The 16,671-nt window shown below is 43.0% G+C and overlaps 2 protein-coding genes and 2 non-coding genes across 7 annotated transcripts in view; all 4 read left to right on the top strand.

The window, feature by feature from the left end:
• Positions 1-11,432, top strand: part of mgaa (MAX dimerization protein MGA a) — a 37,063-nt gene extending 25,631 nt beyond the window's left edge. For all 4 annotated transcript variants that reach the window (XM_035743350.2, XM_035743352.2, XM_035743348.2 and 1 more), the window contains exons 16-25: positions 66-194; positions 4,038-4,149; positions 4,320-4,699; positions 4,807-4,914; positions 5,015-5,140; positions 6,139-6,250; positions 6,331-6,699; positions 6,844-7,011; positions 7,103-7,186; positions 7,299-11,432. In XM_035743350.2, coding sequence (XP_035599243.1) covers positions 66-194; positions 4,038-4,149; positions 4,320-4,699; positions 4,807-4,914; positions 5,015-5,140; positions 6,139-6,250; positions 6,331-6,699; positions 6,844-7,011; positions 7,103-7,186; positions 7,299-8,119 — 2,409 coding nt within the window. In that variant the 3' untranslated portion in view covers positions 8,120-11,432. The remainder of the gene's footprint in view (positions 1-65; positions 195-4,037; positions 4,150-4,319; positions 4,700-4,806; positions 4,915-5,014; positions 5,141-6,138; positions 6,251-6,330; positions 6,700-6,843; positions 7,012-7,102; positions 7,187-7,298) is intronic.
• Positions 11,433-12,311: 879 nt separating this feature from the next.
• LOC118362197 (type-1 angiotensin II receptor A) lies at positions 12,312-13,480 on the top strand. Its single transcript, XM_035742372.1, has 2 exons — positions 12,312-13,304; positions 13,460-13,480. The coding sequence occupies exons 1-2, from the start codon at positions 12,312-12,314 to the stop codon at positions 13,478-13,480; spliced, it is 1,014 nt and encodes a 337-aa protein (XP_035598265.1).
• Positions 13,481-15,631: 2,151 nt separating this feature from the next.
• On the top strand, positions 15,632-15,704 carry trnaf-gaa (transfer RNA phenylalanine (anticodon GAA)). Its single transcript has one exon. It is a non-coding gene; the product is annotated as a tRNA-Phe (tRNA).
• A 300-nt stretch (positions 15,705-16,004) lies between these two features.
• Positions 16,005-16,077, top strand: trnaf-gaa (transfer RNA phenylalanine (anticodon GAA)). Its single transcript has one exon. It is a non-coding gene; the product is annotated as a tRNA-Phe (tRNA).
• Positions 16,078-16,671: the final 594 nt, after the last annotated feature.

Here is a 16,671-nt window from a genome sequence, read left to right as displayed (position 1 = left end):
CTAATTTAGATGTTAGTTTGCAGTTTGCACCCCATGATAGCGCTCCTTTCTGTCGTTTCCTGTAGAAGCAGCTGAAGCACAAGCACAACGTGCTGGAGAGGCATCGACGCTCCGAGCTCCAGGGACGCTTCCAGCAGCTGAGGGAAACACTGGAACTTGACGAGAAAGCTGCTAAAATTAAAATCCTCAACGACGTAAGCACCAATAAGTCAATAAAATCCCTTGAATTAAAGGGTGCTTCCCAAATGGCACCATATTCCCTATATAGTGCACTACTTTTGACTAGTGATGGGGGCGGGGGGTTGATACAGTTGCATATCGCAATGTTATTTTGGACGATATTATACTGAACAAAACTATAAATACAACAATTTTAACCATTTTACTGAGTTAGCGTTCATATAAGAACATTAGTCAGTTGAAATAAATTCATTAGGTCCTATGGATTTCACATGACTGGGCAGGGGAGCAGCCATTGGTGGGCCTCGGAGAGCATAGCTCCACCAATTTGGGATCCAGGTCCAGCTACTGGGGAGCCAGGCCCACCTACTGGGAAGCTAGGCCCAGGCCATTCAGAACAAGTTTTTCCCGTCAAAATGACTTTATTACAGACAAAAATACTCCTCCCTTTCATCAGCTGTTCGGGTGGCTGGTCTCAGACAATCCCGCAGCTGAAGAAGCCGGATGTGGAGGTCCTGGGCTGACATGGTTACATGTGGTTTTGAGGCCGGTTTGACATACTGACAAATTCTCTAAAATGACGACGGAGGTGGCTTATGGTAGAGAAATTAACATTTAATTATCCGGTAACAGTTCTGGTGGGTATTCCTGCAGTCAGCATGTCAACTGCACACTCCCTCAACTTGAGACATCAGTGGCATTGTATTGTGTGACAAAACTCCATATTTTAGTGGCCTTTTATTGTCCCCAGCACAAAGTGCACCTGTGTAATGATACTGCTGTTTTAATCAGCTTCTTGATATGCCACACCTGTCAGGTGGAGGAATTATCTTTGGGAAGGAGAAATGCTCACTAACAGGGATGTGAACAGATTAGTGCACAACATTTGAGAGAAATAAGCTTTTTGTGCATATGGAACATTTCTGGGATCTTTTTTTCAGCTCATGAAACATGGGACCAGTATATATCGATACTTTGACCCCAAGTATCGACTTGTGGCGTTACCTGGCGATAGTCGGCTGTACCGTTATTTTTCATCCCATAGCATGTTCTCCATCTTATTTTTAAAAAGTGAGCCAACCTGTTTTCAGCACTTTTATTTCCATGACCGATGGCTCTCTCTTGTCTCTCTGCAGCAGACATATAGTGAGCAATATGTTTGGAACATCAAATCATAATAAAATCCAAGTATCAAATCACAATACATATAGAATAGTTAGAATCACAATACATATAGAATAGTTAGAATCACAATACATATAGAATAGTTAGAATCACAATACATATAGAATAGTTAGAATCACAATACATATAGAATAGTTAGAATCACAATACATATAGTATCAGCACCTAAGTACTGTGATAATATCATATTGTGAGGTCCCGAGCAATTACCAGCTTTACTTTTGACCAGAGCCCTATGGCACTATACAGTGGGGGGGAAAGTATTTAGTCAGCCACCAATTGTGCAAGTTCTCCCACTTAAAAAGATGAGAGAGGCCTGTAATTTTCATCATAGGTACACTTCAACTATGACAGACAAAATTAGATTTTTTTTCTCTCCAGAAAATCACATTGTAGGATTTTTAATTAATTAATTTGCAAATTATGGTGGAAAATAAGTATTTGGTCACCTACAAACAATCAAGATTTCTGGCTCTCACAGACCTGTAACTTCTTCTTTAAGAGGCTCCTCTGTCCTCCACTCGTTACCTGTATTAATGGCACCTGTTTGAACTTGTTATCATTATAAAAGACACATGTCCACAACCACAAACAGTCACACTCCAAACTCCACTATGGCCAAGACCAAAGAGCTGTCAAAGGACACCAGAAACAAAATTGTAGACCTGCACCAGGCTGGCAAGACTGAATCTGCAATAGGTAAGCAGCTTGGTTTGAAGAAATCAACTGTGGGAGCAATTATTAGGAAATGGAAGACATACAAGACCACTGATAATCTCCCTCGATCAGTAACACACTACGCCGCCAGGGACTCAAATCCTGCAGGGCCAGACGTGTCCCCCTGCTTAAGCCAGGACATGTCCAGGCCCGTCTGAAGTTTGCTAAAGAGCATTTGGATGATCCAGAAGAAGATTGGGAGAATGTCATATGGTCAGACGAAACCAAAATATAACTTTTTGGTAAAAACTCAACTCATTGTGTTTGGAGGACAAAGAATACTGAGTTGCATCCAAAGAACACCATACCTACTGTGAAGCATGGGGGTGGAAACATCATGCTTTGGGGCTGTTTTTCTGCAAAGGGACCAGGACGACTGATCCGTGTAAAGGAAAGAATGAATGGGGCCATGTATCGTGAGATTTTGAGTGAAAACCTCCTTCCATCAGCAAGGGCATTTAAGATGAAACGTGGCTGGGTCTTTCAGCATGACAATGATCCCAAACACACCGCCCGGGCAACGAAGGAGTGGCTTCGTAAGAAGCATTTCAAGGTCCTGGAGTGGCCTAGCCAGTCTCCAGATCTCAACCCCATAGAAAGTCTTTGGAGGGAGTTGAAAGTCTGTGTTGCCCAGCAATAGCCCCAAAACATCACTGCTCTCGAGGAGATTTGCATGGAGGAATGGGCCAACAAAAGGTATATAACAAAGTATTGAGATAAATTTTTGTTATTGATACAAATACTATTTTCCACCATAATTTGCAAATAAATTCAAAAATCAAATCAAATGTATTTATATAGCACTTCGTACATCAGCTGATATCTCAAAGTGCTGTACAGAAACCCAGCCTAAAACCCCAAACAGCAAGCAATGCAGGTGTAGAAGCACGGAGGCTAGGAAAAACTCCCTAGAAAGGCCAAAACCTAGGAAGAAACCTAGAGAGGAACCAGGTGGCCAGTCCTCTTCTGGCTGTGCCGGGTGGAGATTATAACAGAACATGGCCAAGATGTTCAAATGTTTATAAATGACCAGCATGGTCGAATAATAATAAGGCAGCAGAACAGTTGAAACTGGAGCAGCAGCACGGTCAGGTGGACTGGGGACAGCAAGGAGTCATCATGTCAGGTAGTCCTGGAGCATGGTCCTAGGGCTCAGGTCCTCCGAGAGAGAGAAAGAAAGAGAGAAGGAGAGAATTAGAGAACGCACACTTAGATTCACACAGGACACCGAATAGGACAGGAGAAGTACTCCAGATATAACAAACTGACCCTAGCCCCCCGACACAAACTACTGCAGCATAAATACTGGAGGCTGAGACAGGAGGGGTCAGGAGACACTGTGGCCCCATCCGATGACATCCCCGGACAGGGCCAAACAGGAAGGATATAACCCCACCCACTTTGCCAAAGCACAGCCCCCACACCACTAGAGGGATATCTTCAACCACCAACTTACCATCCTGAGACAAGGCTGAGTATAGCCCACAAAGATCTCCGCCATGGCACAACCCAAGGGGGGGCGCCAACCCAGACAGGATGACCACATCAGTGAATCAACCCACTCAGGTGACGCACCCCTTCCAGGGACGGCATGAGAGAGCCCCAGTAAGCCAGTGACTCAGACCCTGTAATAGGGCTAGAGGCAGAGAATCCCAGTAAAAAATCCTACCATGTCCTACAAAATCCTACAATCTCATTTTGTCTGTCATAGTTGAAGTGTACCTATGATGAAAATTACAGGCCTCATCCTTTTAAGTGGGAGAACTTGCACAATTGGTGGCTGACTAAATACTTTTTTGCCCCACTGTATATGGAATAGGTTGCGATTTGGGACTCATAAAAGGTATTATTTGTGTATTTTGTTATTGTGGCCTATCAGAGCGGCGCTCTAGTTTTATTTTCGTTGAAGCAACCATCCTCAATAGATAACAAGTCAACTCTGTTTAATTAACCAGGCCAAGGAGGAGATCCAGGTATTGACAAAGAAAAGCACCAACGTGGAGAAGCTGAGGAGTTCGCTGACCATGGAGAGAGCAGTTCACGTCAAGAAGATGTCCCAGTTAACTGGTAATAATGGACATTACATTTGACCCCCCCCCCCACCTCTCCATTTCCTCTTATGTACTTCCTTTCTCCTCCTGTAACATGTCAACATTCTGTATTCTGTGGGTTTGCGACAACTAATGTATGTATTTGACTGATTGATTGTACATTCAACCAACGTGGTTCCTCCACAGGAGAGTCTGAGGAACAGATACTGACGAACATCAAGTACATCGGTTCCCAGCAGAAGATCGAGAAGCTGCACATCAACTGGAAGAAAGAAGGGAAAGTCTCCTCTGCTGTCTCGTCTTCCTCAGTTGTCGCCACCTGCGGTGAGTCTGAGCAGAGGCCAAGGCCTGGTCCCCTGTCAAAGAGGACCACAGAAGAGGCTCAGGGGAGTAAGAGCATGGGAGGAGTGACCGCAGAAACGGAGGAGGACGGGGATGAGGTGTTGGACCTTCTGGAGGACACGGAGGACGAGAAAACCGACAACTCCTCGGATGAGACCGAGGATTCTGACGTTGACGACGACAAAAACTACAACGCTAAAGGGCACGTCATCAATACCATCAGTGTAAGAAACAATTTATTACTCGGTTTCTGTTGATTAGATCTCTTCCCTTGAGAATTGTCTTTTTTTTACCATTTTCTTTATCTCGTTACGACTCATCTGTCTTTCAGGATGTGGAGGAAAGCTTGCTAGAGGATGAGCCTGTGGACATTGAGAGTGTGGAGGACAATGCAAAGAAGAACACCACTCCACAATTGAAGGAAACACGGACTAAAGAGGTGGAACAACCTTTTATTCCTTCCTTCAAATATGGTTATGCTGTGATTTCAGTGTCCATGGTTGTAATTTGCGGTGTTTTTGGTTCAATGTTGCCATTAGCACTGGGACTTGCACAACAAATATGAGAGACAACGCTGTGCTGAGTTTCGGAAGAGCTTTAAAGCCCTGATAGAGACTTTGGACCTTGGCAACCCGACACCTACTAATGTTTTCATCCTAGGGCAGGTAAGACTACCGATGCATCCCAAATGGCACCCTGTACCCTATATAGTGCACTACTTTTGACCAGTGCCCATAGGACCCATAACACCTCAGAGCTTGCCTACGCTCTCCAGAGAACTCTTGTAGTATCACATGATTTACCATGCCATACGGTACATTTCAATAGGTGGTGTAGGCATCCACATTACATGGATGCCATTACATTACTCCCAAGTGGCACTGCGGTCTAAGGCACTACATCTCAGTGCTAGAGGTGTCACTCCAGACTGGTTCGATCCTGGGCCCTATCACAACTGGCCGTGATTTGGTGTCCGGGTTAAGGGAGGGTTTAGCCGGTGTAGGGCGTCATTGTAAATAAGAATTTGTTCTCAACTGACTTGCCTTGTTAAATAAAGGTTCAATAAAACATAATAAACATGATACAACTTTAATCAAACTTATACGTCCTCCAGCGATTTTATTTTGAAATTTTAAATAAATGTTTTACTTTTTAAAACTTTTACTGTTGAAAAAACATTTCCAGTAAAGAAACAAAAAGTTTTACGCCAAATTATATATATTTTTGGGACACAACTGCAAACTTGGTCTGATGGGGATTCGTGATGTCATCGGCCTCCCTCCTTGCTTGAGGAACAACAGAGGAGCAGTAGAGAACAAACGAGGAAAAGCTCACCCCTCTTCTGCCATGTCATGATGATACTTGGACCACTTATTAAGATGTACCTTTTGTTAAGTAAATTAGGTGATCAATGAGCTGAAAAGGAGACTGTAGTGAGACTTTCAATATTGATTGTTGGGAGTGTTAAGTAAAATAAGCTATGGCCATTTCAATTTTTCTTGATGCTTTTGTTTAGGAAATGATTGTCATATTCAGGGAAGTTAGCAGACTAATTCATTGATGCTGCCTTGTGACATACAGGACCTCCCAGAACTGCATCGAGTTTTATTTAGTAAGTAACCTCTTCACTAAATGATACCAAGGATTGTCTGTTATTTAACAGGCCCGAAAACAAGTCATTGACCTGAGAGACAAATGCGAACGCCTGGAAAAACTGAAGAGTGCGCTGACCGAAGAACGAGCTGCTTATATCAAGAAAATCTCCCAGAAATCTGGTAACGGGGCTTACATTTGACTATCCTCTCCTCTCCAGTCTCTTTCTCCGGTAACACTGGCCTGCTGTCTCTCTCTACAGGAAAGACAGAGGAGCTCATCCTCAGGAAACTTCAGGACATCTCTACCAAACAGAAGAACATGGACGTGATGTTCAAAGGGAAGCGGAGAGCGGCGTCCTCAGCCCCCTCGTCATCAGTCTTACCCAATAAAGCCATCTTACCCAGCAGCACTCAACAGCCGAAGCCAAAATCCCTGGCTCCCGGTCTGAAGTTAAAGGTGGTACCCACCCCTGTCCCACACTCTATCCCCCCACAGCCTGCACCCAAACAACCCAAGACAAGTCCCATCATCTCCCCACCCTCCAGGAAACCCCTCTCAACGTGTCGTTCTCCAGGTGAAAGGACAAGACCTAACATCCTGTCTCGCAGGAAACCACAACCTCTCCTAGGTAAGTCACCCCTCCCTCTGACCGTGTTGCTGTCTAGCTGCACCAAATGGGTCGGGCTGACTGCAGATCTAGAGACTGAACTTCCATGGGAAGAAATAAAGCACTGTCAATCATTTGCATTTTGTTTTTCTGCCTCCCCAACAGATTCCCCACCTGTTCATGCTCGGTTTCTCCCTCCTCAAATGCTGTCTATAGTGGGGGGAGTGATACCATCTCAGCAGGGGATCACTAAGAGCCCAATGCAGCCTGTCAGTTCTCTGCTGCCGGTAGGACGCGTCACTGGAATCGAAATGCAACAGTCTCTAATACCAGGTAGGCTTTCAGTGACTCAATGTTCTCAAAGTTGCATACCACTTTTTTTTGTTGATTTTGATTCTGATTCTTCTTAAATTTCTTTTTTTAGGTGTCGCTTCAGTTACCATCTGTATCCCCTCAATGTCACAACCCATTTCTCTCACTCCACCTCGTAATATCCTCAACAGGGGAGGTAACTTCCGACACGTTTTTACCGCTTGGATGTAGATATCTATGAATCTGATTAGGTTAGCTGAATGTTATGCCATTGCGATAAAACCTTTATTTTGTTTCCTATTTTTCAGTTCCTCATATCGGCAATGTGATTTCACTGGTCAAAGCCCCTCCACGTGTGTCAGGGGGAGCTCCGAGGAGGCCATCTCCAGTGAAGGGTAAGGGAAGTGGACTGGAGGACGGGGAGGTGCTGGGGAAGCAGCTGGACCACTCTGGAGACGGTGTAAAGCTCAACGACGCAGACAGGAACTCTGATGAGGAGGACGAAGACAACGAAGAAGATGACGTTGAAGACGAGAGTCTGACGTCTCTCCTCAACGAGATCGTCTTCCTCAACCAGCAGATGACCACAGACAACATCAGCCCCAGTGGTCTTCCAGTGGTCACTCACAAACCAGCCACTGAGCCTGGGGAGGTTGGTACGGACCGGTCCTCACCACCACCACCGCAGGCAGAGAAGGAAATCATCAGAGATGGAGATGACGAGCGCTCCCTCAGCCCCTTGTTTCTGAGACTTGACGAGGACCTTCTGGGGCTGAAAGAGAGACAAGGCCAGGATGAGGCTTCCAAAGGCCCAGGCCTGCCAGTGCCACAGGCAGAGGACCTTAAAGTGGGTTCTGGATCCAACGAGAAACCATCAGACACAGGTTCTGCTCCTGCTCCGATTGTCAATGGGCACAGCCCACAAGGACCAACATGCACTGCAAAAGGTCACGGTGTACTTCAAAAGGCGTTGACCCCGCCTCCACTGCTGCAGATGAAAGTTGGCGTGGCCAAGGTGCTGGAGACCAATGATATGCCGGGGGATGCCCTAGCTCCACCCCCGCTACTGCAGATGAGGCCAATGCCGAGGCTAGCCCCACTAGGACTAAAGAGCAACCCTCAGACATAGAACTAAGCACTAACTAACTCGGGGTCAATGTTGTAGCCATCTCTCCTCAAGACCCTTACTCACATGGGTCGTAATCATTTGTCACCAAACTGACTGAAACAGGGTTGGACTTCTACCTGAACTTGTCCAATAAGAAATGTTCATTTTTGTTTTTCTGTTGCAAAAAGTTTCGCCACGATGTGCTGTAATAAATATGACCCTTATGTGGCTCAACCAATCAGGGATAACTACATTTAAAGGTACAATGTAGCTGTTTTTATCTCTGTCAAATCATTTCTTTTTAACAATTAAGTAGCTTACAATGATTGTTTTCAGTTAACATGGTCAAAAATAGTTTCTTAGCAAAGAGCAATTTCTTATGCAAATTTGCTTGGGGAAAAGGAGCGGTTATTGGTATATTAACTTATTTATTTCCTGGTGACGTCAACAGGCAGGCCAAAACACCATCCTACCAAAATGGGTAGAAATGTATATTCAAACGATTCACGATTACACTAAAAGCGCATGATCAGAATTTTTCACAATTTCACAGTATTAATCCAACCTCATAGTGTGTAAATATATCTAAAAACACAGGGCCTTTGAGATTCTTGTAAAAAAAACTGTTTTTATTTATGTCTTCTGCACATTTGTTTTGTTTTATAAGCGGCACTACCTAACGTGCCTATTGGATATCCAAAGATGTTTGTTTGTATCAATATATACATTATATTGACTTGAAATGCAGACTGACATGACACTGTTCTGACAGTCAGGAGTCATGTTTTTCTCTTCAAATTAGTCGATTTGGCTATTTCAGCCACACCAGTTGGTGCAAATGTATAAAATCGAGCACACAACCATGCAATCTCCATTGACAAACATTGGCAGTAGAATGGCCTTAAGAGCTCAGTGACTTTCAACGTGGCACCTTCACAGGATGCTTCCCTTCCAACAAGTCAGTTTGTCAAATTTCTGCCCTGCTAGAGCTGCCCCAGTCAACTAAGTGCTGTTATTGTGAAGTGGTAACGTCTAGGAGCAACAACGGCTCAGCTATGAAGTGGTAGGCCACACAAGCTCAAACAGGACCGCTGTAGCGCGTTGCGTGTAAATATAATCAGTCCTCGGCTGCAACACTCACTACTGAGTTCCAAACGGCCTCTGAAAGCAACGTCAGCACAATAACTGTTCGTTAGGAGCTTCATAAAATTAGTTTTCATGGCCGAGCAGCTGCACCCCAACCAAAGATCACCATGCGCAATGCCATGTGTCCGCTGGAGTGGTGTAAAACTTGCCGCTTTGGACTCTGCAGCAGTGGAAACACGTTCTCTGTAGTGATGAATCACGCTTCACCATCTGGCAGTCCAACGGACTAATCTGGTTTGGCGGATGCCAGGAGAACGCTATCTACCCCATTGCATAGTTTGGTGGAGGAGGAATAGTAGTCTGGGGCTGTTTTTCATGATTTGGGCTAGTCCCCTTAGTTCCAGTAAAGGGAAATCTTATCGCTACAGCATACAATGACATTCTTCTGTGCTTCCAACTTTGTGGCAACAGTTTGGGGAAGGCCCTTTCCTGTTTCAGCATGACAATGCCTCCGTGCACAAAGCGAGGTCCATACAGAAATAGTTTGTCGATCGGTGTGGAAGAACTTTACTAGCCTGCACAGAGCCTTGACCTCAACCCCATCGAACACCTTTGGGATGAATTGGAACGACGACTGCGAGCCAGGCCTAATTACCTAACATCAGTGCCCGACCTCACTAATGCTTTTGTGGCTGATTGAAAGAAAGTCCCTGCAGCAATGTTCCAACATCTAGTTGGGCTCCCGAGTGGCGCAGCGTTCCAAGGCACTGCATCTCCGTGCAAGAGGCGTCACTACAGTCCCTGGTTCGAATCCAGGCTGTATCACATCCGGCCGTGGTTGGAAGTCCCATAGGGCGGCACACATTTGGCCCAGCGTTGGCCGGGGTAGGCCGTCATTGTAAATAAGAATTTGTTCTTAACTGACTTGCCTCAATAAAGGTTACATAAAAAATATATATATATATATATAAAATAAATCTTTCTCAGAAGAGTGGAGGCTGTTATTGCAGCAAAGGGGGGACCAACTCCATATTAATGCCCATGATTTTGGAATGAGATGTTCGAAGAGCAGGTGTCCACATACTTTTGGTCATGTAGTGTATGAGGGTATGTTTGTGTATGTAGGAGAGCATGTATATGCATACTTATAAGGGTTAAGGTTTGTCATTTTGGTCACGTAGTGTATCTAGAATCAGTTTAGCCTTTTGGATCATAAGGAATAAGCTTAAAAACGGACCCCGATCTGTTGCTTTTTTTCCCCTTATTTTAAAGAGGAGATGCAGTGAATTTCGCATAATATTAAGCTACCAGGAACTCTACATTTTAAGGTTGTCCAGTATGTTCTGGTTTTAGAGTATATATCTACCATCAGAGCAAGATGATCTGTAGACAGATTGCTGATGCTGTTTGTGTTCATAGTACTATACTGTACTGTTGAGTGTATATGACTGTTTCAGAGGCCCTGTCTCCATATTGGAGTAGAGTAGGCCCTGTCTGCCATATCTTTGTGTTTGTTGCAAGGAAAGTTCTCGGTCGTAGTGAATTAAGCCTTAAAGGTTAAGGGACATTTCATCTGTTTTTGTATGGCACGCTGTTTGCTACACTAACCACTGTGTGCACTGCAGACAAATCTCAACCTAAACTTAATAAGCAATATCCTAATAGGTCCCTGTAGGATGAATAGGTCATTGAATCTGCAGTCCTTGTGACCTTTTTAAGAGCAGCTTTACTTGTTTAGTGATGTATGTAATAATCGGACCCTGACATTCACTATATAATAGGAGTAGAGAAGGCTGTCCCAAATGGCACACTATTCCCTATATCGTGCACTACTTTTGGTCAAAAATGGTGCACTTTATAGGGAATAGGGTGCCATTTGAGGGAGAATGTATTTGGTGTTAAATTGAGGGAAATACAGTTGCTGTAATTACTTTTATACTGCTAAGAGGTAAGCTTGCAGAATTAAAAGCCAACCCTCTTGTTAAACAGCATCCATACTTTTTTTTGCTAGAAGCATGAAGTGTAGATTTAATTTCTGTATAAAGTATAAAATACATGTTTTTATAATAATAGGCCATGTAAATAATTACTTTTTTTCCCCACTTTTAAGACTGTTTTTCTTCTTCTGATAATGGAGTTGTTTTTGTAAAGGTATTTCTGATATTTTTATATGGTGTCAATAACCGTTATGTTTAGGATGTTGGCATAAGAGAAATGAAGACTCCTTGAAATAAAATCTAACAATGAATGTGGGCTGCCTAGATATACATTTCTGACGCAGTTACATTGTGTTATATGATTTGAACAGTAATATTACTCTAAAGATTGAGTGACTTACTGTAACTATACATATTACTTTGAACATATGAAAAGGTATTTCAGGAATATTGTGAAAGAACATGCATGGGTAGCTGATCGTTAAAACGCTAAGTAATCTTCTCATGTTGGTTTCATTTGCCCTTTTTAAATATGTGGGAAGAGAGAGCTCTGACATTTTACCAATTGACCCATGGGATCTAATTGCAAACTAATGACCTTATTCATTACCGGGCAATATCTTTAATTTCCCATGCGAAATTGAATTCTTAGCAAAAGCGTATCCCAAATGGCACCCCATTTCCTATATAGTGCACTATTTCTGACCAAAGCCCTATGGGCCCCGGCCAAAAGTAGTGTGCTGTAAAGGGAATGGGGTGCGATTTGGGACGTCGCAATGATCTTCTGAAGTAATGATGCCATGGTGTGATAAAAAGCTGGGAACAAAGTTGCAGAACACTTAAAAGGTTCTCTCAAGTACAGCTGCGTTCTTCAAGGGTAAGTGTTGATCAGAACTATCTCCATGTTACTTCAGTTTTATTATACATGTTTCAGTTATTTCTTCTATGTTGTCTGAAAGTTTGCTCAAAGTTGTTTATGAATGTTAGAATGAAGACATTTATTATCCTTTTTATTGTTACAAAAGTGTGATTTCATATCAGAAATTAGAATATTACTCAAGAGTATGTCTTTCCCAGTGTATTGCCATTTTATTATAAATGTGATTTGACTGATGATTTGAATTTGTAATTGTTTGATCTGACACATTTGTTCAATTATCAGTTGATACAGGAACTCTGTTCAAAAGAACATGTCTGACAAGCACTCCGTCCCCAGCTGGTTATTGCGAAGAAACAGCACATTGTCAATTATTGAAGACCTTTCCCTGCCCTTAGTCCCCTTCGAGGACTGCAGCTCAACCCGCAACTACGCTGCAACCATCATTCCTCCATTCTACCATACCCTCTCACTGCTCGGTATCTTTGGAAACGTCTGTAGCCTGGTGATCTGCCTCAAACCGTCTCGACCTTGGAGTATCGGCTCCATCGGAGTACTGAACCTAGCTCTGTGTGACCTAGCGTACCTGGCCTCCATACCGCCCAGGGCTATCTATGTAAGTGAGAACTATGACTGGAGCATGGGCAGTTCACTGTGCATCCTGAGTAACATACTCCACTTTGTAGGTCTGACCTCCAGCACCATGTTTATCTGTGTTGTCAGCACTGACCGCTTCCTGGCTATTGTCTTCCCACTCGAGTCGCGGATGGTCCGCACCCCCCGCAACGCTGCCCTGGTCTCACTGCTCTTATGGGCCATTACCGTCCTGCTCATTTACCTAAGCTATCCTAACATCAACTACAGGGAGCGGAAGAGCGGCATCCGCTACTGTGGAACTGTGGTGACCTCAAGGTTCAGGTACAGCGCAGCCACCTACAATCTGTTATCCTACTACTCTGTGCAGGTGTCTGTTCCCTTGTTCCTCATCATCCCTTCCTATGTGAAGATTATAGCCCGGATGAGGCATTCGCGGCAGCAGTGGGCTGCAGGCAACATGCAAGGCCGGGGGGACAAGACCATCTGGCTGATTGCAGTTTTCATAGCCAATTTCTTTGTGTGCTGGGTACCAGGGCAGTTGCTCCATATTATAGCATGCATCATCTTCTTCACGTTGTATGACCACACTAATACGTGTAGGGTGGCCAATGTTGTGAACCTCCTAGTGGAGTCATCCCAGTTACTCTACTGCCTCAATGCTATTCTGGATCCCTTTATTTTCCACATCCAAGAGGGGCTTTGGGAGCTGGTCAGTAAAGCACTAGAGTCTGTTGGTTGTAGAGTCTGTTGGGGTAATTATGCATGGAGTGGAAAGAAACATTTTGGAGGACCTCCTTCAGTCAGTGTAGTCCAACTGAGCTGAGATGTGCTTTTAGATGCATTTTGTCTGCTGTCTACTGCTAGAGTGATGCAGAGAAAATGTAGGCAATGATGCATGCATTTAGCCTGCTTACCAGTCTGTTCAGATATTACATTCCATTTCAGAGACTGGGCTTTCTTAGAATATTCATATTACATCTGTTTTTTTTTTCTTCAATCATGTATTTGTTTTGGTGATATTTTTACAAGTATGTGGTACATTTTCACAACTCATAATACAAGACTCAAAACAGATCATCAAAAAGGCAGTTAAAAAAAAATCAATTGACTAACTATTTTGGTTTGTCTACTATATACAGATTTTGAAGTCTACAGAATGGAATTGTATGTTTGTAAAGTATACAAATATATACCATACTTATATACAGTACCAGACAAGTTTGCACACACCCCACTCATTCAAGGGTTTTCTTTATTTTTTATATTTTTCTACATTGTAGAATAATAGTCATGAAATAACACATTTTATTTGATTTATTTCACCTTTATTTAACCAGGTAGGCAAGTTGAGAACAAGTTCTCATTTACAATTGCGACCTGGCCAAGATAAAGCAAAGCAGTTCGACACATACAACGACAGAGTTACACATGGAGAAAAAACAAACATACAGTCAATAATACAGTATAAACAAGTCTATGTACGATGTGAGATAAGGGAGGTAAAGGCAACAAAAAAAGGCCATGGTGGCGAAGTAAATACAATATAGCAAGTAAATGGAATGGAATCATGTAGTAACCAAAAATGTTTTTAAACATATCAAAATATATTTTAGGTTCTTCAAAGTAGCCACCCTTTGCCTTGATGACCGCTTTGCACACTCTTGGCATTCTCTCAACCAGCTTTACCTGGAATGCTTTTCCAACAGTCTTGAAGGAGTTCCAACATATGCTGAGTACTTGAAGGCTGCTTTTCCTTGGCCAAATAGTCCTTCCACAGTCTGGAGGTGAAAAACAAATGATAACCAGCATGGCTAAGTGTGCCTTGAATTCTAAATAAATCACAGACCATGTCACCAGCAAAGCACCATCACCTCCATGCTTCACGGTGGGACCACACATGTGGAGATCACTCGTTCACCTACTATGCTTCGTACAAAGACACTGCGGTTGGAACCAAACATTCTAATTTGGACTCATCATACCAAATGACAGATTTCCACCGGTCTAATGTCTATTTCTCATGTTTCTTGGCCTATGCAAGTCTCTTCTTATTGGCGTTGGGGGTTTTTCACACTGCTTTACTACAGTAAAATTGCATTGGCCAGGAGTATACTATGTTCCCTGCCATTTATGTAGCAGATTCTTTCATCCAAAGTGACTACAGTAAATGCTTAAAATCAAACCCTGTTGTTACTAGTGTCATTCACAACTGAGCCACACAAGAACATTACGATACTTTAAAATGCAATACATGGTTACCATATGATTGTGGAAGATGTCTGCACACCGTGTTTGCCCACATATGGGATAGAAAAAAATGGACATTTGATTTTCAGTCAATTTTGATGGGTAGTGCAAGTGAAAAGCCGGTGAAAACAGTGCAATGTAGCATATTACTGTCAGCCCTTCAAGGGGCAATTTTGAAACATGTGTCTTGCATTTTTTTTGCCATTGGATTAATGGGTTGTTAAAACCAACTACATTGAGAAGAAATCATAATGTTGTGTTTTGGTGACTTAAACCAATGTTTGTTATATTTCAACAGTGAACCTATATTTTGTATCAATGGTTACTGTATGTGGTGAAAGATGTCTCCAAGCAAAATGAATGCAAGACCGAATGTGTTACAAGCAGTTTTGTACTAAAAGTTTTTAAAATTCACCGAATACTTGTGAAAATGGCACCAAAGGGATTGAAAAAGAGCTCAAGGAGATCTGATTTGATTAACCTCGCAGCTGTCCTTCATTCCAAAGGTTACGCAACTATTGGAACTCGTCAGTTATTTTCTCCAGCAACCGTTTTATTTTTGTCAAGACGAAACCGTTTCCACTAGTTACCACAGTCAAAGTGTGCTATCTGACAAAAATGGCTAGCTCGCGCCTAGGGTCTAAATTCTGAAACTAAATATACCAACTACAAAACGTACTAACGTTCCTAGCTAACAGCAACATTTTTGTTTTTGACTGTTATAACACAAATTATATTGTCGTGTCTCCACGTGTTATGGACACAATTTAATGAGAGCTCTGATAACCAGCCGAAATAGCTCAGTTGGGAGAGCGTTAGACTGAAGATCTAAATGTCCCTGGTTCGATCCCGGGTTTCGGCAGGCAATATTTTTGGGCTCCCGAGTGGCGCAGTGGTTTAAGGCATGCATCTCAAGTGGTGTCACTAGAGTCCCTGGTTCGAATCCAGGCTGTGTTACATCCAGCCGTGATTGGGAGTCCCATAGGGCAGCGCACAATTGGCCCAGCGTCGTCCGGGTTTGGCCTGGGTAGGCCATCATTGTAAATAATAATTTATTCTTAAAGGATTTGCCTTAGTTAAATAAATTATAAATTATAACACACATTATATTGTCGTGTCTCCACGTGTTATGGACACAATTTAATGAGCGCTCTGATAACCAGCCGAAATAGCTCAGTTGGGAGAGCGTTAGACTGAAGATCTAAATGTCCCTGGTTCGATCCCGGGTTTCGGCAGGCAATATTTTTGGGCTCCCGAGTGGCGCAGTGGTTTAAGGCATGCATCTCAAGTGGTGTCACTAGAGTCCCTGGTTCGAATCCAGGCTGTGTTACATCCAGCCGTGATTGGGAGTCCCATAGGGCAGCGCACAATTGGCCCAGCGTCGTCCGGGTTTGGCCTGGGTAGGCCATCATTGTAAATAATAATTTATTCTTAAAGGATTTGCCTTAGTTAAATAAAGGGTAAATAAATAAAATGTAAAAGACAATGAGCAACTCAACGTCCATACCCCCCCATCGAAGTTGAACGGTAAAGGATTTGCCTTAGTTAAATAAAGGGTAAATAAATAAAATGTAAAAGACAATGAGCAAAATGTTGAACGGTAAAATGCGGTTGAGGTTTCGCGTAGGAAGTCCCAAGGATCCCGGACAGCACTAGCCTCTTGGCACATGACACTGAGTACAATGACTGGAATGTTTGTCAGACTGGTACGAAGACGAGCATGGTAAAGATGTAATATATTGTCAATGTCATTTCAAAGCCATGTTTGTTAAATTGCGGTCTAAGTAATGTATAAAAAAAGTTAACTAAAACTCTTAAGTTATGTGATG

This window comes from Oncorhynchus keta, chromosome 29, assembly GCF_023373465.1.
Source record: "Oncorhynchus keta strain PuntledgeMale-10-30-2019 chromosome 29, Oket_V2, whole genome shotgun sequence".
NCBI lineage: Eukaryota > Metazoa > Chordata > Actinopteri > Salmoniformes > Salmonidae > Oncorhynchus > Oncorhynchus keta.
This window is presented reverse-complemented; position numbering and strand designations above follow the sequence as displayed.

What these genes read in the sequence shown, in the direction of transcription:
- LOC118362197 (XM_035742372.1), top strand. Translation starts at nt 12,312, where the DNA reads ATGTCTGACAAGCACTCCGTCCCCAGCTGGTTATTGCGAAGAAACAGC. An exon ending in AAGAGGGGCTTTGGGAGCTG is followed by an intron (nt 13,305 to 13,459) that starts GTCAGTAAAGCA and finishes GTCTACTGCTAG; the next exon opens with AGTGATGCAGAGAAAATGTA.